General features: G+C 37.7%; 1 protein-coding gene across 2 annotated transcripts in view; it reads left to right on the forward strand.

Moving 5' to 3' along the window:
* The window catches only part of PTPRO (protein tyrosine phosphatase receptor type O), a 203180-nt gene that overhangs the window by 145361 nt on the left and 33156 nt on the right, over positions 1 to 24663 (forward strand). The window contains exons 13-17 of one of the 2 annotated variants that reach the window (XM_033118746.1): positions 13505 to 13644; positions 15711 to 15843; positions 17793 to 17913; positions 21311 to 21379; positions 23815 to 23898. In XM_033118746.1, the coding sequence (XP_032974637.1) occupies positions 13505 to 13644; positions 15711 to 15843; positions 17793 to 17913; positions 21311 to 21379; positions 23815 to 23898 (547 nt within the window). The remainder of the gene's footprint in view (positions 1 to 13504; positions 13645 to 15710; positions 15844 to 17792; positions 17914 to 21310; positions 21380 to 23814; positions 23899 to 24663) is intronic. The other variant, XM_033118747.1, reaches the window with a different exon arrangement.

Below are 24663 nucleotides of genomic sequence, written 5' to 3' on the forward strand. Positions count from 1 at the left end.
TTAATCTCAGTCACAAAAGTTTTTAAATAGATTAGAAATCTTTAAAATAGAATTTGGCTATAGACAACAAAGAATTAAAATACTTTCAGATGTTAGGAATTTGACGGGCGGGCATTAGAATCTGTTCTCTCATAATATTTCAGTGGATTACAAATAATTATATACATTTTGATGAAATATAATTTCCAACTTTATAAAAGCCAAGCCATTACACATGGTCTCATTCCCAATTGAGAAAGTTTGTTTATCCTTATGCTGAAATCATTGAGCTTACAGTTTGGGAAGTAGTTACTTGGGGATATGCAGACTTTATTTTTGGTAAGAAGTGAGTTAAGTGTTGAGTCATAGCATACTAAAACCTAAAGTTCCTCTGCCTCCTTATCCACCCATACTGTTATAGTAAAGTGACTAACATTTTATCCTCTCTACCTCCACCAAAAATAAAATAAAATAAGAAAGTGAATAAATTTTGTCAATATAGCACAGAGTAAAGAAAGGAGGAAGGAAATGAGAAAGGAAAAAAAAGTGTAATTTTTAAAATTTTAAATACATACATACATATATATATATATATATATATATATATATATATATATATATCAGCCACCAGTCAGAAAAAAACTAATAAAATAATTATATATCTGCCACCAGTCAGAAACTAATAAAATAATTAAAGTACTGTATTTTTGAAAAATTACTTCATTCTGTCAGTCAAGAAATATTTATTTAGCATTTACTATGTGCTACACGCTAATCTACAAGCCAAGGATACAGAAATGAACAAAACTGACAAAAACTTCTACCCTTATTCTAATGGAGAAAAAGAGACAATAAACATAAATATAGAATGTCAAATGGTGATAAGTGTTATTAAAAAAATGAAGCAGGAAAGGAAATGTTATGGGGGGTAGGGGTACAATTTTTGCAGTGGGGGATTGAATAAGCTTCACTATAAAAGTGATGCTTCAGTCAAAACCTGAAGGAGGGGGCGGCTGGATGGCTCAGTTTGTTAGAGCGCAAGCTCTGAACAACAGGGTTGCCGGTTCAATTTCCACATGGGCGAGTGAGCTGCGCCTCCTGCAACTAAAGATTGAAAACAGCAGCTGAACTTGGAGCTGAGCTGCGCCCTCCACAACTAGATTGAAATACAATGACTTGGAGCTAATGGGCCCTGGAGAAACACACTGTTCCCCAATATTCCCCAATAAACAAAATTTTTTAAAATCCCACACATTAAAAAATAAATAAATAAATAAAAACTGAAGGAGGGAGTGAGCCAAGCAGATAACTGGGAGGAGATTCTGTAGGCCAAGGGAACCACAGGTACAAAGCTTCAGAAGCTGCAGTGTGCCTGGCAAGTTCCAAAAATGTCAGGAAGGCAGTGTGGCTGAAGGGGAGTGAACAAGGGGGAGAGTAATAGATAAGAACGCAGAGAGGTAACAAGGGAGCAGATCATGTAAGATTATTGAAAAGACATTCTACCACTGAGTAAGATGACACTTCATTGTTCATTGGATGGTTCAAGCAGAGGAGTCAGATGACCTGGCAAATTTCACAGGATCACTTTGGTGAGACTAAGCTATTCAGGGATGCGGGTAAAAGCAGGCAACAAGTTAGATAAGATGACCATACATCCGAGTTGTTCAAACACCAGTTTACACCCTGTTATCGATCAGTTAGAAGCTAGTCATCTTTTTTAGCAACACTGTTCCTCCCAAAGTATTATAATTTGGACACTTGATATAAACGACATGGTCAGCTTAAAGTTAGGAGGCTACTGGATCTATCCAGATAAGAGATGACTCTCGCTTGTATTAAGGTGGTAGTCATGAGGATGATGAAAATTTTATTTTAAAGGTGGAACTGAGAGAATCTGTTAATGAATTTAGATGCTATTTATGAATGAGTGAAAGAAGTCTAGGGAGATGCTAAGATCTGGGGCCTGCGCAATGGGAAGGCTAGAGGTGCTGTTTATCGATGGTGAAGGTTATAGCAGAGGCAGGTTTGGGGGAAAGATCAGAAGTTCAAGTTTGGATGTGTCATCATCGGAAGGTACCAATTAAACATTAAAGAACAGATATCAGGTAGGCAGTAGGCGCTTGGACACTTTAGGATTAGAACTATAAATATGAAGGTAGTCAGGAGATAGACTTGAAGAGGTTACCGAGGAATGAATAAAGAAAAAAAGAATGCTATCCAAGGACTAAGCCCAGCAGCACTCCAACTGTAAGAAGTGGAAGTTCTGAGGGGGAACCAGCAAAAGAGCCTGTGAAGGAATAGCCAGCGTAATAAAAAGAGGCACAGAAAATGTGATGTACTGAGAGCCAAACAAAGAAAGTTAAGTGAGTAACCGTGATCAACTTGTCAAGACTGCTGGTTAGTCAAGTAAGATGAGGAATGAGAATTGACCACTGATCTTAGCAACGCAAAAGTCATTGGTTATTTGGGGAGGAGGCATTTGGATGGAATGGTGAGGAAAAACATGTATCATTGAAAGTTCAAGAGAGAATGAAGAGAAAAACTGAAGACAGCTGGAATAACAAAACTTTTGAGGAATGTTATTACAAAGAGGAGAGGAAATGAGCAGAAGCTGAAGGAAAGGATCCAAGAGTATTAATTTGTTTGGTTGGATTTTGTTTTGTTTTTCTTTCTTTTTTTTCTTTTTCCTTTACGTGGATGGAAACAGCTTGTCAGTGAGCTAATCAGAATGATTCAACAGAGCAGGAAAAGTCGATGATGCAGAATAGTTAGAGGTGATACTTGTCAGAGTGATGTCTTCGACTGGGCCAGAGGAAATGGGACCCAGAGTGCCAGCAGAGAGGGTGGCCTTAGGCTGGGTAAATCTGTAGCGTGATGATGAATGATAGAGTATATGGGCATGAATGAGGGTAGGTGAGTAAGATGGGAGTGATGATGGGAGCTCGTGGAAGATTTTTCTATCGACTTGTTATAAACACGTGCATGCTCCTTAGGTTTGCAGAGGATCATAATTGCTGTGCTACTCCTCCTTTACCGACCTGCATGGCCAGCAGCCCCATGAAAGAATTGGTTTCTCAGTTAGGCTGCCAGACATGTCGCCGTTCCATAGCTCCATTCCTGAACTTGCGGCTAACTGATACCTCCTCTCAATATACATCTCTCCCATTTCCCATTGCGGTCTTTTGAGTTTCACTGCAATTTCCCAGCTGCCCGCAGCCATGCCACACAACTTTAGCACTTCCCTAAAAACATTTCTCCTGCCCACCGTAAAGTGACTTGCATGTTTTGCAAGTTTCTTTTCAATATATTGGAAGAACTTGAATGATGGACTCACAGGGCAGTGGCTGTGATGTTTGGCATTGATTTAAATACACAAGCAAGTGCCCACTCTGGATAAGTTGATCTTATGAGCAAAAGAACTTTTCAGGAGGCCTCATCATCCACAGTAATATGGAACTTAATAGTAAACACCCATATTTTTAGGGAGGAAGCCAGGTGCAGGAAGGACTCTTAACCAGAGGTACACAGGCTTGGATCCCAGTTCTTACTCTCACAGACAAATTATGTTACCTTAGAAAAGTGGCTCAGGTCCCTGGATTTCAGTTGCTTTATCTATAAAATGTGGGTCTGGACTAAATAATCTTTAAGTTTCCTTCAAGTTTTAGAATTTAGTTCATACCTGAGTTCAGAGTAAAGGCAACAAGATCAGTGATACAATAAAAGCAGTAATCATTTTGTAAGAATTGCACAATATGTAACTCCTAACTAAATAAAAAAGCTAAGTAAAATCACATATTCCTGGAACCAGAAAAAGGAGGAAGTTAGACATTTTGTTTTAAAACTAAGTTAAATGAGAGCTTTTTCTGAAAAATTCTACTAATCTTTAGAAGTTACATGAGTTGGTAAAACCATAAACACACCCACTGACTCAAAGAGGGGATATTACATTCGCTATCATTAAGCCGTACAGAATTTATTTAAAGGAAATGACAGGTATTTCTAATTCCTGAAAAACTTTGTTTTGTTTATGAATAAGGCCTAATTATAATTTAATGCTAAATATTTGCCTGAATTTTTTTTTTAATTTCCCAATGCTTTTTTTAAATGGTCTAATTACTTATTAAATGTATCTAGGAAAAGAATCTCCCAAAGTCAACAAGAGGATATTCCTAATAAACTTTAGGTCTAACAAAGGTTTCTTGCTCTTCAATATAAATTTTCCTATTCTTAATTTCATTGCATATTAATATTAACTCATCCTCAACAATTTCTCTACGTTTTTTTTTTCTTTCAAATAGTGCTTTTTCTTTTTTTGCAGATGGTGTTTTTAACCAAGCTGAACATAATTTATGCAGTTTACACTGCTTAAGTCACAGATGTTCTCTTTGGCCAAGTCGAATATGTTATATGGACCCTGTTTAAGGTAGAACTGCCTGAGTTGAGGGAAATAAAAATAGATTTTAAAGACATATAATATAGATGTTAAAGACCATCCTTTGTACACGAAGAGGATATTAACAAATTACTATCAATGAGGGTAAGGATTTAAAATAGATTTTGCCATGTCGGTCATTTTTTAAAGTGTTTTTCTTTTGGATTCCCCTTATCACCAATGTTAACACATTTGTAAAACAACTTACCAAGTTTAGAGATATAAAATGTAGGGAGAATGAATCTGCTTGGCCCTTATGGATATAATCTTGACCTCATTAACATCATTCTATTGGCAGCTAAACTAATGGGTCATATTAACATTAGAAATAATGTAATAACTGTCAGAGAAAGATGAATTTTAGACAATAAATATATTCTATTCTGCTCCAAGGCTAAACATTCCACATGGCTCCCTTTGGAATTCCCTGGGAAAGGAAGAGATTTGCTGTCAGAGCAGAAAATAAGAATCAGATACTAGCTCGTACTTCATCCAAGGTCACCTTCACTCTCCAGAGATACTGGGCAACAGCTTGAGCCCCTCCTAATCCAGTCTAAATTAAATGGCAGAGAGAGCTTTTCGGCTTTCCATTCTGCCCGTGCTCTGTGAATGGTACTTGATTTCCTTATAAAATTAGGTGGGATTCCCAACTCATATAGGAGAGGCATTGAATAGGAGAAAAGAGAAGGAAATAGAGAGGGCCGAAAAGTTGATTACAACACCAGCAATGTTAGAAAGCTTTTAGAGAGTATTTGAAAGCAAACACCCTATATCTATACCTCATCTTATAAAAACAATCTATCTCTTTTACATGTATCCATAGGTTCTCACATCAAATATCATAGATTCTGAAACTATTTTAACCAAAAGGAAATCTGACATTATGGAGTAGAGGAATTTTGGAGAAGTTAAGATTTAAAATATGATATAGAGAGATGGAAAAATATACTTTAGAGGATGTTCTATACCTAAGATCTACATGGCATTTTGTATTATATAAAGTATTTTATATACATTATCTTAAAGCTCATTTACTTTTTATAACATGAAGAAGGTCTTCCTATCCTTCCATATCCTTTATGAGCTAGACTATATTTGATATTTTGAATAATAAGAGACTGTATTAGTTTGCTAGCATATGCATAACAAAATACGACAGATTAGGCAGCCTAAACAACAAATATTTATTTTCTCACAGTTTTAGAAGCTCAAACTTCACGTTCAAGATGTTGGCAAGTTTGTTTTCTTAGGAGGTCTCTCTCCCTGGCTTGAGAGGCCTTTTCCTAGTTGTGTCCTCACATGGTATTTTCTCTGTACCTGTTCATCTATGGTGCCTCTTTGCCCAAATATCCTCTTCTTATAGGACACCAGTCGTATTAGTTAGGGTCCACCCTAACAGCCTCATTTTAACTTAATCACCCCTTAAAAGGCCTTATCTCCAGATACCATCATATTTTGAGGTACTGGGGCTTAGGACTTCAACATGTGAATTTTGGGGAATAGTTAAGGAAGACAGAGACCGTTAAAAAAATTTTGTGTGTCATTGTATCCCCTATCATATGAAACTACCCAAGCAATATTTAGCTATCATCTACATCCACATTCCCAACCAGACCAAAAGAAACTTCTATTCCAGTATACAAGTCATATTCCTTGGAGCACTGAGAATACTTATAATTCAAAAATTGATGATTTTTATAAACATGATCACTACAAAAATGAAAAGACTATCAAAATTCAACCCCAGTGTGTCTAGTCTTGACTGAGGCTTGAATCTTAATATCTCTGATTAATGAATCTTGATTTATGTTTTAAATCTGTTAATAGATAAGATATAATGAGTTCCTACAGGTGGCTCATTCGAGGTGAAAGCAATGTAATTTTTTTAATAAAATATGGCCCCTGTTCTTAAAGAATCTAGTAGGACTCCTAGAATCAGGACTTCACACACATAGATCAAATAGGAAATAGTTAAGGGCAATAGAAGGTCAGAGAAGGCATGGGTCATCAAGAGACAGAGACATCAGATAAGGCATCAAGACTTTATCTTGACCTTAGGATGATCAGAATAGAAGAAAGAGTATACTGAGGGGAAATACATGGGCTAAAAGGAGTATGGCAGAGAGATCCAAGATGGCGGAGTAGAAAAACCCTGTGCCTGTGTCCTTCCATGAACACATTAAAATTACAATTAAATTATGGAACAATCAACCTGGATAACCATCTGAAGTCTAGCCAAACAGAAGTCTTATAACTAAAAATATAAAGAAGAAGCCATGTCAAGACTGGTCAAAGGGGCAGAGACACGGAAAGGGCTCCCAAACTCCATGTGGCAGTTGAGAATCAGAAGGGCTATCTCAACCCCAGAAGAGCAAGGGACGCCAGCCCCACACCAGGCTCCCCCACCTGGAGTACTGGTGCTGGGAAGAGAAGCTCCCACGACATCTGGCTGTGAAAAGCAGTGGGGATTCCAACCATCCAGGTGAAATGGAAGTCTGTAGGAAACCCAGAAGTCCTCTTAAACAGTCTGCACACAGACTCATTCATTTGCAGGCACTCACCTAGGGCTCTAGTGGAGGAGTGGTGACTCAGGGAGTGCTGGAGGCATATGGGGGGCAGACTGAGCTGTGGGACTTCTGGGCGAGGGCTGGAGGAGAGTCGCCGTTTTCCCTGTGAGGGGTCCTCCTTCCGTGCAGCTGTCAGATGTGTGCCACCATTCCTGCATTGAGCCCTCACCCACAGGACAAATATGAATCTGACTGATCTGGTGAGCTCTGCTGGGATACCACCCTACCCAACTCACACAACACTGGAGATACTTTCTCCTCCGTAGCCATCTCCACTCGCATTGCACTCTTTCTTGACAAACTATCAAAGTTTGATAGTCCTCAGGGTGTCCTAGCTTTCTGTGGAGCTACCCCAGGACAGGTACTGGTGGCAGATGTCCTCAGTTGGCAGCGTGGCCTCGCTCACATGCCTCCAGGTATAGCACTGACAGGAAAAAACTTTGGATCACTTTGTTGCTCCTACCAGGTAGTCCCTGGCTGGTCACAGGCAGTAGCGGACCTGGGCCTCCACTGAAGACCCTCCCAAGAGTCCCCAGAACCAACATACTTGGAGGATTGCTTCAGACCACAATGGAGAACTGCCCAATGTGCACAAGTGGCACGTACAGAGGGTGGTCTCAACAGGCACCAGAGCCCATTGGGGCAAATCTCACAGTGGGGTAAGCCTCCTGCACAGCAGCCCATAAGCTGTGGACATGACCGAACCCCACAGCCACTCAACAGGAGGGTGAAGCCCACCCACTGATGTGCCAGTAGCAATCAAGGCTCAACTCTAACCAGAGAGCACAGACAACCCACACAAGGTTCACTCCTGGAACACCCAGAGCAGGTGACCAGAAAGACTGTGCCAGGGCTCCACAGGCAACCTACTCATTAAGCCACTCTACTAAGACTGGGAAACATAGAAGATCTGTCTAATACATAAAAACAAACACAGAGAGGCAGCCAAAATGAGGAAACAAAGAAATGTGTCACAAATAAAAGAACGGGAGAAAAATCCAGAAAAAGAACTAAATGAAATGGAGAAAAGCAAACTACCAGAGACAGAATTCAAAACAATGGTTATAAGGATGCTCAAGGAACTTAGTGAGAACTTCAACAAAGAGATAGCGAGCATAAAAAAGGAAACAGAAACCATAAATAAAGAACCAGTCAGAAGTGAAGAATGCAATAACTGAAATGAAGAATGCTTTAGAAGGAATCACCAGCAGACTAAATCAAGCAGAGGAACGAATCAATGATTTGGAAGACAAGGTAGCAGAAAAGATCCAATTGGAACAGAAAAAAAAAAGAAGTATCCAAAAAAATGAGGAGAGTTTAAGAGACCTCTGGGACAACATCAAGCATAACAAAATTTGCATCATATGCTTGCAACATCAAGCATAACAACATTTGCAACCAGAAAGAGAAGAGAGAAAGCAAGGGATGGAGAACATATTTGAAGAAATAATGGCTGAAAACTCTCCTAACCTGGCGAAGGAAACAGACATACAAGTCCAAGAAGCACAGGAAGAACCAACACAGGATGAACCCAAACAGGCCACACCAAGATACATTATAATTAAAATGACAAAGATTAAAGACAAAGAGAGAATCCTAAAAGCACTAAGAGAAAGGCAACTAGTAACTAATAAGGGAGCTCCAGTAATACTTTCAGCTGTTTTCTCAACAGAAACTTTGCAGGCCAAAAGGGATTCGCACAAAATATTCAACGTGATGAAAAGTAAGGACCTACAACCAAGATTACTCTACCCAGCAAGGCTATCATTTAAAATGAAAAGGACAGATAAAGAGCTTACTAGACAAGAAAAAGCTCAAGGAGTTCATCACCACCAAACCAATATTACAAGGAATTTTACAGGGATTTCTTTAAGACAGAAAAAAAAAATCAAAATTATGAATAATAAAATAGCAATAACTACATATCTATCAACAATTACTTTCAATATAAATGGATTAAATGCTCCAGTCAAAAACATAGGAGGGTTCAGTGGATAAAAAAACAAAACCTTGGCACTTTTGGTTTCTATTAGAGGTTGTGTTTCCCTGGTTTGAGAACTGTTCATGTGTATAAAGTTTCTCCTTTTTCTCCACTCCTGTTGACATCAGACTGGTGGCAGCAAATTTTTGTTAACAGAAGTCATGAAACTTTAGGGAAATTTCATGTTGAAAAAGCTTTTAGGGGCAAAAGGCACCTCGTTTTCTTTGTATCGCAAGGACTATGTACATTTCCAGTCCCAGCTGGGAAGAAATGGGGGTGCTGGGACTGGGACAGGACAAGGAAAGGTCTCTAAGGAGTACTGAGAATCTGCATTTGTTATCTCCCAGATGCAGGGGGCTAGGCTCTTGACACATCTCACTTAGTCCTTAAAGTAGTCCTGCCAGGCATATCCTGTTTATTGTCTGTTTGAATGCATGGAGAACCAAGTTCAGCAACAATAATAGGGCATTCAGACCTGGCCCCTCTGACTCAGGGCTCATTCTTCCTACTACAGCCCCTCACCCAGTGCCAGAAAAGCCTTGTATAAGGGCATGGAGGGGTGAGGGGGGAATGGGAAGGGGCTAGAAGGGGGAAGAAGATAAAGGGTGAAGAAGAGAGGAAGAAGAGGGTAAACGGGGGTAGAAGGGGAACTGGGAGGCACTCTGGACCGACTGTGTGTGCAGTAGAGCTGCCTTGCCCTGATTTCAAGGAGGCAGGCAGAAGGCACTTCTTCCTGGGTTAAAGTGATGCCAGGCCATGACTTGTATGGGTGGGAGGGGACTTTGGTTCCTGTAAGTGTCCTTCTTAAAGAAAAAGAAAAGAATACAAAACCTTTACACATACTGTCCACAAGAAATTCTCTTCAGATTAAAAGACACACAGAGACAGAAAGTAAATGGATGGGAAAAAATATTTCATAAAAATGCAAATACAAAACAAAAAAAGCTGGTGTAGCAATACTTATACCAGACAAAATAGACATTAAAACAAAGGCTATAAGAAGAGACTATGAAAGACCCAGTAATCCCACTTCAGGGTATTTATCTGAACAAAATTCAAAACACAACTTCAAGGGGACATGTGCATCCATATGTTCATTGCAACATTGTTTACAATGGCCAAGATGTGGAGACAGCCTGGGTGTCCATTGATGGAAAAATGGATAAAGAGGAGGTGGTACATATATACAATGGAATATTGCTCGGCCATGGATGGGAATGGGTTCTTATCATCTGGGGTACCATAGATGGACCTGGAGGATATTGTGCTGAGTAAAGTGTCAGACAGAGAAGACAGATGCAATGTGACTTCACTTATATTTGGAATCTAAGGAACACAATAAGCAAACAAAACAGGAACAAACTCATAGATACAGAGAACATTTTGATGGTTGCCAGATGGGAGGGGTTTAGTGATGCGGGTGAAAAAAGGGGAAGGAATTAAGAAGTACAAATTGGTTGTTACAAAGTAGTTATTGGGTTGTAGGGTATAGCATAAGGAATATAGTCAACGATAAGCAATAACTATGTATAGTGCCAGGTGGGTATTAGACTAGTCAGGGGGATCAGATCGCTTCTTAAATTTATAAATGTCTAACCACTATGCTGTACACCTGAAGTTAATATAAGATACTACTGAATATCAACTGTAATTAAAAGATTTAAAAGGGGGGAAAGATGAAGGGGAATAAGAGGTCCAAATTTCCAGGTATAAAACAAATAACTCATGGGGATGTAATATACAGCATGGGAAATATAGTCAATAATACTGTGATAACATAGTATGGTGTCAGATTGTTACTGGACTTATCATGGACTTATATATCACTTCTTTTGGTATATAAATGTTGAATAATTATGGTGTTCCCCTGAAACTAATGTAATATTGTATGTTAGCTATATTTTTAATAAAATTCTTTAAAAAATAAGTATGTTCCTATGGCACATGTTAAGACATATTACTTCAGGTTACTTATACTAAAAATAATACAAAATACTTGTTTATCTGGACATCTGTGTTTGATGTAGATTTTAAATTCTACCCAAGTTTTTGCTTTTAACAGAAATACATGCAAGGAAAGACACGAAGTTCCATTGCAGATTTATAGGCCCTCAATTAAAGGAGACTATGTGGACTGCCCCCCACCCCTCCAAAATAAGACTATTGTGAGAAGACTGGCTTTACCAGGGGCAGCATGTCTGTGCAGGAGGAAAAGTGGTGATGCTAGATGGGTAGCATGTGGCCAGTGTAGGTACGATCTTTACAAAACTTGGCCTATTTTGACTTGACACAATAGACATTGATCACAATAGATCATGGTACAGATAGAACATAACATGAGCAAAGTGGTGTTTTAAGACAAGTCAAGCCATCATTGGCAAATGAAGAAAAAGCCAGTTAGAGGCAGGGAACAGGAGTAAGGGACCATTGTAATGATTGATAAGTATGATGATAAAAGTCTGGACATGCAAGATAATAAAAAAAGAAATAAAAGAAAGAGATGACAAGAATAATCAAAAGATGCTTCTGGAACTGAGAGGAGGAGAGCCTCAAAATTATTGGCTTAGACAACTGAAAGAATCGTGGTGCTCCTGAGAGAATCAGAAGTAGTTGGAAAGAATTGATTTGTAGGAAGGTGAGGACTCCAGATTCCATTTGGACCATATGGAGTTTGAGGTAATAGTAGAATATTTGAGTAAGCATAACTGATAGGTGATTAGAAATACATGTGTAAAAAGCTCAGATCTGGATATTAGGATTTGAGCAATGTTCATATTGGAAAATTAAACTGATATTATCTACCCATCAGAAAAAAATAAAGAGAGAGATGACCTAGGGATTCTAATCACTGTCTAGCAAACTCTGAGAAGCAATTCAGTGGTGTGTATTTTTTAAAGAGAAATAGCCAGGCTCAGCCTAACAAATCCTTCATCTCTGCCCCAGACAGCCTCACATTTTCTTCCAAAGATCCAAGTCCTGCCCAAGTCAGAATCACTGGAGCTCTCATCTCTGACACGTAATCCTATTACAAGTGACAGTTATAAAGGATGTGGGAAATGAAAGTTAACCCCTGTGTTTCACCAAGAGTTTTCATCAGAAGGGAAGTGAGACAATACAATATCTGGAGGAGTCAACATTTCATTGGAAATGAAAAAGGGGTCCTGACATCTGTGTGAATTATGGTTGCCCAAGACTAATGGATCTCTTTGCTCCTTCAACTCGTCTGCCTAACCTTGTCAAGTTGCTTCTGGAAAGAAAAAACCTCTCCTTAGTTGACAAATTTAGGTTACCTGCGGTAAATCATGTCAAGGATGATTCTGACATATTTCTTGGTTCTGGGCAGGGCCATGACGATGCTATTCTACAAAGATGGCCAAATCTTCCCACACAAAGACATACCTGTCCAAGAAGTGAAATGGCTTTTAGGGCTTTTGCAAGCATTTCTAAAAGCTAAGAACTGGAGAAAGACTTGGGAGACTGGGGAAGAGAATAAAAAGAAATCCAAGTAACAAGCAAACAGTATGAGTAGTTGCCTGACAACGCCATGCATGTGGGCAGAGTATGCTGTTATATGAACCAAACAGCAAGATATGACATGTCCAAAAAAGCAATGTCAAGGAGGTCTAACAGCAGGTAACAGGGACCCTGGTTTAAGAACTTGGGTTCAGGCATAGCACTGTGTGTACTGGAGGATGTCAAAGGAAAGGAACACCCCAAGGACTGAGGCACAGAGAGGTCATCAGCTGAGATTCAGGAGCAGGGGACAAGACAGCAGACCACTTCCTAGAACCATAGAACAGGCATGGGTTTGGACTCAAGCCAACAAGTTCAGTGACTCAATTACTGAAAATGAATATGAAGGGACATGGACAGTATGGCTTCTTTGACTAATGGATTAATAACTTATTGATCAAGATAAAATGTCTAAAATAATAAGATGAAGAAATGGGTCCTCTAACATTTTATTAAACATCCAATCCACTTCCATCAACCTTTGTCTTAAAAAAAAAAAATCATATCATCATTTTAACTTTACCCCTTTTAATTTTGACTATATTTTCAAGAAACCATTCCTAATGAAATTATTTTAAATTGTCTCCAGGGAGAGGAAGACAGGTTGTTGGAAAAGCACCAGACTCCATTAGAAGGGAGCACATCACTTTCAGTTGTCTCATCCTTTTAAGTACAGATCTATGTTTCTCACCCATAAAGTTCTGTATTATCAGGGCAATGCTAACTGCAGCGTAGATGACATAAAAACTATTAATAGATTATGCCTATTAAAGCTGAAGCAGAAAACAGAAGTGTTCCAAAAAGAGAAGTATGCAATAGAAGAGAGGAGGGAAGGAGAAAATGTTCTACCTTTCTAGTTAGATGACTGTCTTTGTGAAAGTACAGATTTCAAAAGTAATATAAAATCTTTACGGTGCTCTTAACTATTTATATTTGGATTTTTTTTTTTTGGCTAGTTTATCCTGCTGTTTAATGAAAGAAGAGAGAATATGTTAAATTGAATTTAGTTTTAAAAACATTTTCTTTGCTCAGAACCAGCTCCTCCAAAGTCACTCTTTGCGGTGAATAAAACCCAGACTTCGGTGACTTTGCTGTGGGTGGAAGAGGGAGTCGCTGATTTCTTTGAAGTCTTCTGTCAACAAGTTGGCTCTAGTCAGGAAACAAAACTCCAGGTACCGTACATTTTGATTTTTCTTTCTGAGTTCATTTTGATCAAGGTTAATTATCTGAGCAAAATGTAAATCTCTTATTTCTTTGAACTGTAGAAATCAAAACTCTTCATTTATGCTTTTGTGCTTTAGTGATAGACATTAACAGTATTCTTAGAATAAGCCCAAAATATGTTATGAGAACCAACTTGCCAAATTACTAAGTTTATTTTCATCTTTACATTTATCTTTTGTCCCTAATCCTTAGCCACTCCAGTTTATACTAAAGAATTAAAGTGGTTTGCTTTTCCTATTGGACATTAAATTAATTGAGATGAAGACACTGTTATATACAACGTAATTTAACAAATATGAACCAATTGCCAGTTATGTGAAAGTTACTGTATACAAGCACACAGATAGTAGAATCAGTAATGGCCTTGAAAAATTTTTTTCATACAGTCGTGGATATTGCATTAGTCTAGAAATTATTACAGTAAAATATAAGTGCCACAAGAGAGATCTATATGGCTAAGATAATTTATAAAATGGTCCCTATCTAGTTAGTAGGAGGACAATTCTGTTTGGGGAAAATGATGGCTGACGTGACTATTAAAGCTTTAGAATCACAAATAGCAGATATGATGAATACTGAGTTGTCTGTCCGTTCAAAATGAACGGAAGGAAAGAGATAAACCAGTAGGTTTCAGGGTAACAAAGAGCAAGGGGAAAAAAAATAGTTCACAGTCAGATATGGAAGAAAAAGGGCAAGTTTGTGAGGGAATATCATGAAATACAGTGTATAGACTTGTACTATGAACATGAATAATTGATGCTTTTAAAATAATGAAGTTCATTGAGAAGAAAGAAGGATAAGGATTGCTGAGAGTACAAATCTGTCCATACTGAGTGTTAAGATCATTTGCTTTATTTCTTTCCCCTTTTAACATTCCCTCTACTAACTTATCTCTTTTTGATCAGTATGGAACAGCTGGTTTTTTTTTTTTTTTTTCCTATTCTAAGAATCCTTTCTGAAAATAACTGCTCTGACAGTAGTGGATTTTCTTCTTTGCAACTGCAGTGATATCTTCCTTTAAGAAAACAATGGTTAGGCAGCTACTTACTGCAACTGAGTCCTGTCAGCAAAAGTCTTTCCTTAGAAGCATTCTTTTACAGAATAATGAAAGAGATGGGAGTGGACTGATATGCCTCTCCGCTCTTTAGGCAGGGCTATTTCAGACCCTTATTTTGAAAAGGTGTTTTGCTGGCTCATCTGTTTATATTGTACTTGTCACTACTTTTTATATTGTTGTACTTGTTGGCTCACAAAATTAACAATTGACTATTGGCTCACAAAATTAACAATTTGTTCTACGTAGAATAGTTTAATACTAAATGTTTCTAAGAATGCAAAGTCCCTATGCCTTTGGTGGATATCATTTAAAACATGAGAATGCAGACAAAGGGAGTAGTGTCCTTAATATACAAAGAACTACTACAAATAAGATAAAATAAAATAAAGGCAAACAACTCAAAACAAATATTTCACAGAAAATAAATACAAAAGTTTCTTAAACATATGAAAAGATGATCAATTTACTCATGCTGAAAGAAATGTAAAATAAGGTACAATTTCCGCTAATAAGATTGGAAAAGCTCAAAGAGTTAGAGAGTATTTTGTATTAGAAGGAGTATGTGCAAACAGGCACTGCCAGACACTGATAGCAGGGGAATAACAACTTGGAAATGTCTACAGAGGACACTTTGTGAATAGCTTTCAAAATTAAAAATATGCAACTTTTTAACTCAGCAATTCAACTGCTAGAAATATATACACATATATACACACACAAGTTTATATATACACATACATATATTAAGTGTGTTTGCAGACATATACATATGTTTCCATAATTGTGAAACTGTGTTCACTGTAGCATTGTTTGTAACTTATTTTTTTCTCCTATCCTTTTTAGTCATTTATGTTTTTTACTCTGTCCATATATTACCTACTCAACTATGAAAAAAACCTTTAAATCAAAATAGATGAAGATTACATAACAATTATTTCATTTTTTTTGCATCTCCAGGAACCGATTTCTGTGTCTTCTCATGTTGTGACTATCTCCAGCCTTCTTCCTGCCACTGCCTACAATTGTAGTGTCACCAGCTTCAGCCACGACAGCCCTAGCATCCCTACATTTATAGCCGTCTCAACAATGGGTAATTACATGCATTAATGGAAGCTGATGTCTTTGAAAGTTATATCTTTCCAAATTTTCTTATGTTTCCTTTTTAAATATATACAATCTCCTTTTAATGGAAACCATGTTTCTTCTGTTGGAAAAGTCCAAGCTTTGAGGTCAGCGAGCACTTAATTTCAATCCCAAATTGCACTTACTGACTGTGTGATTTAGGAGAAGATATTTGCTACCTCTGAACCTTTGTTTTTTTCTTCTGTAAAACTAGAATTACAATATGGACCTTGCTGAGTTGTTTTGAGGCTTAGAGACAATGCTAGTCGTTATCATCAACTTCATCATCATCTTCACCCTTGTCAGTAGTAGTCACAGTGTCGTATTCCACTCGGGTTCATCTATTTCAGCCTTGGCCCTGAGCTGTCACCAATCAAGTCTTGACAAGCCTCAATTGCTGCGTCAAAGCAGAAAAGTTCCCAATCAAGCAGAAAGTATAAGTGGGGCAATTTAAAATTAACGAAAGATCTAGAATAATATTGTTTCCTTATTGTTTTTTCTGAGGTATAGGTTTTACTCCCCTGTTTGGTAGAATCTGTTTCTGCAATCTGCGATCTTTTATGAAACTGCCTAAAATAACGCCATTCTTACTATCACATTACCCTTTACTGGGTTCGTTTTCATTTCTGTAACATTTGTCATATATTTAGCCACTATGTCAATGATGAATAGCATGGACTTTTTTGTGTCTTGTTTTTTGTTTTTTCAATTTTTGTTTTTTCAGAAGAGAGTACAAAAATGGACCTGAAAAGAATATCAGTGGTCTTTCATTTCTTTATCCTTTTACACTCTACTAAGCATAATTTAACATTTATTATTCCTTGTCATCTCTACCGCGAGCCAGTGAAGCAGATGATATTATTAAACTTATTGGCAAAGTGAAGAAAATGAGGCCCACAGAGACATAAAATAGCCTCCCCAAATGGCAGGTGGTAGTCAAGTGAACTTAAACAAGCTCTTCTGACCATGAGGCTAATAGTCTCGTCTACAGTCATATCACCCTGAATGCACCTGATCTCGTCTAATGTTCTTTCCATTCAAGTACTGTGTCTATGAACTGGAGCCACGTTGTCCCAAATGGAAAGTGACAAATCCCAAAGGCTTAGGGACTGTATGTGCCAGCCAGTCCCATGATTTTATGATCAATATGGAGGATGATATCATTCTCCTCTTCTCCTCTGGTCCACTGCTAAGAGTTTTATAAAACATTTTACATATAATACCCGCTTTAATATCTTGCTCTTCCATGAAGCAGGATGAACTAGGCAATGTGCAAGGGACATAGCAAATGAATCATTATATAAAGTAATGAAAAGGGACACAAACCCTGTTCTTAAGGGCCCTGCAATTTATTAATAGGTTTAATCTCTTGAGTTGTACGGATGGAAAACCTCTCCACATATGATTACAGATCGTCAGAATGCCTGCTTCTAGTGATGTGTTAAGTGCTGCAGCAGATGGTCGCTTGCTAATGCCTTTTTCGTATACATTACTAGTTGTGAACGAAATATACAGTTGTGCTTTCTGACTTTAAAGTCATGGGCATAAAATAAGAACTTGCCCCTCTCTAAGCTTCTGAAAATATTAAAGAATGAAAATACGTGATAATGACTTCTAGATTTGTTTGTTTGTTTGTTTTCAAATTCATTTAAACTATATCCCAGGAATTATTCACCGTTTATAGTTTTCCTTTATACGAGCATCCCGAATGTCGGTCTTGGATACTGTTTCTCAATGTACTTTACTAACTTATAGTTGACCAGGAAGAGGTCATTGTCATCTCGGAGAAACATCATTGTTGCTGCTTGTCATCCTCCTAAGTCCATTGCTCTCGAAATCAGATGAAGAACCATGAGTGGTTCTGTTAGTTTCCATGTCATGGAAACCATAATGAAAATGTGTGGCGTATCTGTTTAGTTACAGAGGTGAACCCCAATGTGGTGGTCATCTCCGTGCTGGCCATCCTGAGCACGCTGCTGATTGGACTGCTGCTCATTACCCTGATCATTCTCAGGAGAAAGCACCTGCAGATGGCCAGGTAAGGGAAGTGGGGCTGATCCTGTCCCCACAGCCTTTAAAGTACTTTTATTGATCATGCATGTATGGTTTTGCAGGTCTACATTGTACAGGCGTGAGTGTCTATTTCTATTTTATGTGTTTCCGGAGATGATTTGAAATATTAGTTTAGAAAACACTGTCACTGAAATGGTAAAGCAGAGGAGTGCTGGTTTATATATGGTCAGACTTCTTAACACAGGCATCCATTCCTGACATTTGGATACTTTCACACTTGTTCTGGAGTAAAAGAAAGATCAAGGCCAGGGGTGAGCAAACTGCGGCCCGCGGGCCAACTGCAGCCCACAATCCATTGTTAATTGGCCCGCAGCAAATTCCAAAAATGTATTTAGTTTACTTAAATAAACCAGGGGAGGCAATACGTACTTCACCTCGAGTGAGTGGCCCGGCTGTTTGTGTATTTTACCGCATATGGCCCGTGGTGAAAAACGTTGAAAAAAGTTTGGACACGCCTGATCTATGCCTACTCAGTATCGTTAATAAAAGGAGTTACAATATATGGAGACCACAAGAAAGAAAAAACAAAATCCATGTCCTCATTAGTTCTGTTGAAGCTGTTTTATCAGAAAGGATTTGTAGAGTTTATGATTAGGTCTGTTAGAGAGTCCCCTATTAGTTTTGATGCTATGATCAGATTTGCAGGCAGTTTCATTTTTCTTGCAGTTAGAAAACTTTTTGATTTATGATTTTGGAGATTCCATACTGCTTTGACCACTGATGCATTTCTTATCAGAGCACATTGTTAAGAACTTTCTGTGGTTCATTATAGGATCAGAACAATCATCAAATCTCTCAAAAAACTGTTGCCTGGTTCAGTACTACTGGGTTTGGGAAATTTGGTTCAAATTTATATTTGCCCAGTGTTAGCCTGCTGCATTGTCAGTCAACATTCTTCCCTTTCTCAGAGTTCTGTCATTCACCTATTCATAAATAAATGTATCCACCCAATAAGAATTTATATGATGTGTCTTATAGCGTATAAGAAAAAATCAGACATCCAAGCTGTACACTAGGAACTCAGAACCTAGCTAGAGAGATGTATAGAAATAAATGTATTTAAAGGCACAAACTGACTTGTACCAGGAAGGAGATAAAAGAGAGATGCCATGAAAGTAGAGAAAAGAAATGAGTTCTGAATATGGTAATCGGGCTCCTTAAATGTTGGCATGTGAACAAATCTTAGAGGATATGGAGGGAAGTGGTACTGCCTTACGGCTAGAGTATAAAGCTCTGAGATTACCCTCCTCGGAGTCAACTCCTAATTTACAACCTAGGTGACCTTGTGCAGTTTACTGAAACTTCTCCATCCATTTAACAAATATTAATGGATGCCTGTTATATGCAAGACTCCTTCAGGTGCTTGGGATGTAACAGTACATAAAACATCATACAGCTTGTATTCTAATGGAAAAGATAGACAATAAATAATAAAGATAAAAGTTAAAATATTGCACCGTTTGTTAGCAGATGGTAATAGAACAAAGAATAAACCCGAGTAAGGGAGGTTGGCAGTACCTGTATGGGGACTATGGAGAGAGGAGCTCTGGGAGGTGGGTCGGTCTCACTGAAAGGGTGACTTTTGAGACAAGAGGAGTGAGCCATGCATTATCGGGGGGAAGTATGTCCCCAGTAGAGAGCACAGCACAGCCAGTGCAAAGACCCCAAGGCAGGAGCGTGACTAACATGGTCACAGAAGAGCAGGAAAGTAAAGTTACTAAAGCAGAGGAAATGAAGGGATTAGTAGCAGGAGATGATGTCAGATCCTGTAGGGTTTCATAAGCCCATGTAAGGACTTTCACTTTTAACTTTGAGTAAAATGAGCAGCCATTTCAGGGTTTGAACAGAAGATTAACGATATCTGACTTACATTTTAACATTTCCATTTTGACTTTTATGTGAAAAACAGGTTGTAATTAGGCAAGGACAAAAGCAGGCATATGAACTGGGGGAGGTGGTAAGAGATGGCAGTGGTGCAGTTTGGAGCAGTAGCAATGGCAGTAGGGAGAAATGATCCGATTCCAGATATACTGTGAAAATAGAGGCCACCAGAGGGGCTAACAAATTGCATGTTGAATCGATGTGAGTAAGAGTCAAGGATAACTCCAAGGTTTTCAGCCCTAGCAACTTAAAAGACGGAATTGCCACCAACTAAAATAGGATTCCAGATGAAAGGGTTTCAGAGTTGGGAGATCATCAATACTTGAGTTTTGGAAATGTTAAGCTAGCGATGGCTGCAAGTGCAGGTGTGAGTAGGCAGTTGAACATGGAAGTCTGGGGTTTGGGAGAGAAGTCTGGGTTGAAGATATAAATTTGAGAACTGTCAGCATACAAATGGTCTTAAAGCTGTAGATTAGATGAAATCTAGGAAGTAAGTGTAAATTAAGAGATAGGGCCCTGGATTCAGCCCCAGAACAATCTAGTACTAAAATTTTCATGGACAATAAAAAAGATAGTGGCAAAAGTGAGATCCAGTGGAATGGAAGGAAACTAAGAGTGAGGTAGGTAGCCTGGAAGCCAGGGAAAGAATGGATGTCAAGATGATGATAAGAGCCCCTGCATTAGTGGAGAGTGGGGAGCAACAATTCAGTAATAGCATAATACTCAACTCAGAGGAAGTGAGCTGTAAATGTTGGCTCATAGGAGTGGTAGTGTGTGCGGGGTAGTAATGCACTAATGGAACTAGTGGTGTTCATGAGGGTGTTTTTGCAGGTGCGTTCTCTGTGGTGCATACAGCAAAATATTTAGGAGGAGTGATTCTACTTCAACCAGCTGGTCCTTAGAACACAGATTCTCAACATTTTTTATGCCATTATCTTTTCTCTCTAGGAGTCTGACGAAGCCTGTGGCTCTCTTTTCAAGGTCATAAAATAAAATACATAGGATTGAAAATGGAACTAATTATGTTAAAACATGGTCATCAAAGTATTTAAAAACCAAATGAGTTATATGCTTTTTGAGTACTACATTAGATAACAATAATTAGTAGGGTGTATGATAACTCTCATACTTCACCATAGGGATGAATATGAACAACATTTCAATACCTGCAACAAGTCTATTATTGAAAAATATCTGCAATTTCTATTGTTAGCAAATTTCACCAGTACTGATGATATTATGACTTCTTGTCTACTTTAATAATTGAAGGAACTGCTCAATTTCAGTGAGAAGTTGTGAAAATAAAGATGCACTTTTTCCCATATGTGTTCGTAGAGCACTAGATTCTATCCTTGGACCCCAGAGTAGAGAATTTTTCAAAAATCTAATGTTGTGATGATAAGCCAGTAAAGACTATTACATCAAGGTAAAAGAGTGCTCCCTCAAGTAGTAACCTTGATTTTTCGGTTCCTTTCAAACAGGGAATGTGGAGCAGGAACTTTTGTCAATTTTGCATCCTTAGAGAGGGATGGAAAGCTTCCATACAACTGGTGAGTATTCTTTTGGAGCAAGCCTCTATACATCTTAGCTATGCTGAGTGTGCTCCAAATGTTATTTTACTGTCTTGGGGCGGGGGGCGGGGGGGCGTTGTCTGATTATCCTTTCATAATTTCTTTGGCAGTGGGCTTTTAAAGATTAGATCTTCACAGAGTGTATTCTTATATATTAGTTTGATACAATTATGAGGTAGAGAACATGTTGTATAATCTGTTCTGTATTTACTACATTAAACAAAGGACTAAATCATCAGTTATTCAAATAGCCTGTAACTGTGCTGATGAAGGCTTAAAGGCAGGTGCCAGACTGAACAAGTAAGTGGTGGCAGAGGCACCAGGAGAGCATTGAAGCAGCATCACACAGAACAGCATCTCTACTTAGAACTCACATTTCAGTACCTGGGGATATGAGCCACCACTTCTGTTCAAAAGGCAAGTAGAAGTTTGTAGCCCAGTGCCCACAACTCTTATACTCAGGGGTAAATAAATATCAAGGAAACTCAGGAAAGTCCCCTAAGAAAACATGGCTGGAGTATTAAGGACCTGGAGGAAGGAGGTATTTTGAGAATTAAAAAAGCATTGTCAGGAGATTAAATTAGGTGATACATGAAAATTAACAATACATCAAAATCAATACCCAACAAAACTGCTGACTAAGTAACCATTTAATATGAAACCGCCATTGCTTACATGATTTAGTTTGGCTTTTTGGCAAGCAACCACGTAAAGCACATTTAGATATATACCTTTCATATTAATCCTTGGTAAGTAATCTTTTTTTTTTTTCTGTTTTCCTAATCCCCCAAAATGGTTAATCTTAAAAAAATAGATATCTGAGACTGGAAATTTTACTCTACAGAATCAATGGGAGGGAGAGCTTTATTTAAAATATAAATTCTACTTCCCTAAGTGGGCATTATATTGATGCTCACTCTAGTTGAAATAGGATTATTTTTAACAGGACAATAAATTGTGCTATTTTTAATTTTAACCTGAATGTAATTTTGCTGTTAAAACACAACTAATCCGACTGTGAAAAAGAGAAACCCATAAACCCTTGATAGTGAAAAAATTAGGAAATATTTCTAGGTTTGTTCAAATATATTAGCACTTTTTCCAAGACTAGTACACCGATGTTTGTTTCTTGTCTGGCCCACCCTTACAAAAGGCCTCGTCACAAAGTCGTGATGAGTGACCCATGTAGGAAATAATTCATTTATACTTGAGACTTGGGAAAGCTGTGTATTGACCAACTACACCAGTCACAACTTATATAAATATGGGAGACCAGTTATGAGAGAACTGAAGCAAAAGAGAATTCACTTCAGGCCTTTTTTATAAAATCAAGAAAATTCGCCTGCAAGCTCTTCGCAAAGACAGTTTCGTCAGCATCAGCATTTTCTGGCTGAGAAGGGATGTCTCAGTGGAGATTTGTCATAACTGAAATGACAAGAGATAGCACTTTTCCTCCTAATTCTCAGAATAACTATAGATGCAGCCATGGGATGTTTTTAAATCTGCATTAATGAATGTTCTATTTTACAAGCGGTTTGTATGTCTGAAATTGGTTTCAAACCATGCATTTTAAGTTAACGGTCTGAATTAGAATTAAAGTGAAACTTAAGTAATTTTGTTCCCACTCATTTAAATATTGGTAAGATTATAGACTAGGCAGTTGATGAGCTACTTTTCTTGAATGAATGGTACCCAAATGTCATATCATAACTCTGTTTTAAGGGTTATTTTTTAGAAATGATGTATAAGTTAAAATAAAATTAATATAGAAAGTCACAGTAGTGCAGCTTTATATGATATGAATGTGTCCCAAAAAACTTAGAGTTTTCACTGGAATCAGTATATACTGTATTTCCCCGAAAATAAGACCTAACCGGAAAATAAGCCCTAGCATGATTTTTCAGGATGACATCCCCTGAACATAAGCCCTAATGCATCTTTTGGAGCAAAAATCAATATAAGACCCGGTCTTATTTTCGGGGAAACACGGTATAAACTGGCCATTTATATTTCCTCCCACAAGCTATCAAATGATGTTATACAGGTTCCTTAAAATAAGCATTGCAAAGATAACACCTAGGAATGACTCGAGATAACTAATGAGGCATTTAAGAGCCTCATTTAGCTGAATGCAAATGTAATCACCTAATAGCAGGCTAATTAACACAAAATAAGTTGAAAAAAATATATCTGATTACAATAAGTCTATGTGTGAATAAAGCTGATTTTTGGCAATATTATAGCACTTAAGCCCTCAGGTTTAAATTTCACAGAATGGAATAATATGTGATTATAATTAAGGTGCTTATTTTAATTGATCCCAGTAAGCAATTTACTGATATCTGTTCACAGTTTATATTACTAACTCTTGCCACTTTTTCATCTTTACATCTGTTATCTATTAATGCTCACAGGCGTAGGAGTATATTTGCTTTCTTAACCCTGCTACCCTCATGTCTTTGGACTGATTATCTTTTGGCATTTTATATTAATCCTTGGTAAGTGATTTTTTTTAATGTTTACCTAACACAAAGTCTTTAAAAATTAGCTTTCAGGAAGTAAACAAAAATGAAAAATTCTTTTAATTATTTTATGTGTTGGCAGCATCTAAAATTATTAATCATACATTGAAATGGATTAAAGCAGTTCATGGTACCAAGATGCTAACAATGTTTTCCAATTAAATTTTTGTCTTGTGATGTTCTTGGCATGCTTTTTCACTAGTCATTTGTTTCTCTTTGAGTCAATCCATTGGACCCTCGTCTTTATAAATGACGCTTTCCATTTTCTGCATCACCTCCATCCATTTGAGAGTTTCATTACATTAAAAGAGTGAAACCCAGAGTACTATACCCTGTACTTGGGGCCTCCTTGTTTTTGTAATAATGCTAACCCAATGAATACGGAATAACTGACGATGTGCAAGCCTCTCTGTATAATTATATTATTTAATTGTCCTCAAAACTCTGCAGAGGGTACTGTCACTCCATTTTAGAGATGTGGAAATAGAGGCTTAAGGAGAGCAACTGTTTTAACATCACACTATATAAAAAATTTAGGTTCCAAACCCAAGTTTGTCTGAAACATACTCTTTCCGCTATAAAGAGCAGCCTCCTTTAAATTTTTATTTTCTTGGCTTTTAAATCATTTTAATAATCAAATCTTGAAGAGTATTTTTTCCAATTTTTATAAATTATAATCATCATAATCTTGAATTCTGAGATGGAAGTGTCTAGAAGGACTATTTCTTAAAGCCATAAAAA

This window comes from Rhinolophus ferrumequinum, chromosome 10 (genome assembly GCF_004115265.2).
Source record: "Rhinolophus ferrumequinum isolate MPI-CBG mRhiFer1 chromosome 10, mRhiFer1_v1.p, whole genome shotgun sequence".
NCBI lineage: Eukaryota > Metazoa > Chordata > Mammalia > Chiroptera > Rhinolophidae > Rhinolophus > Rhinolophus ferrumequinum.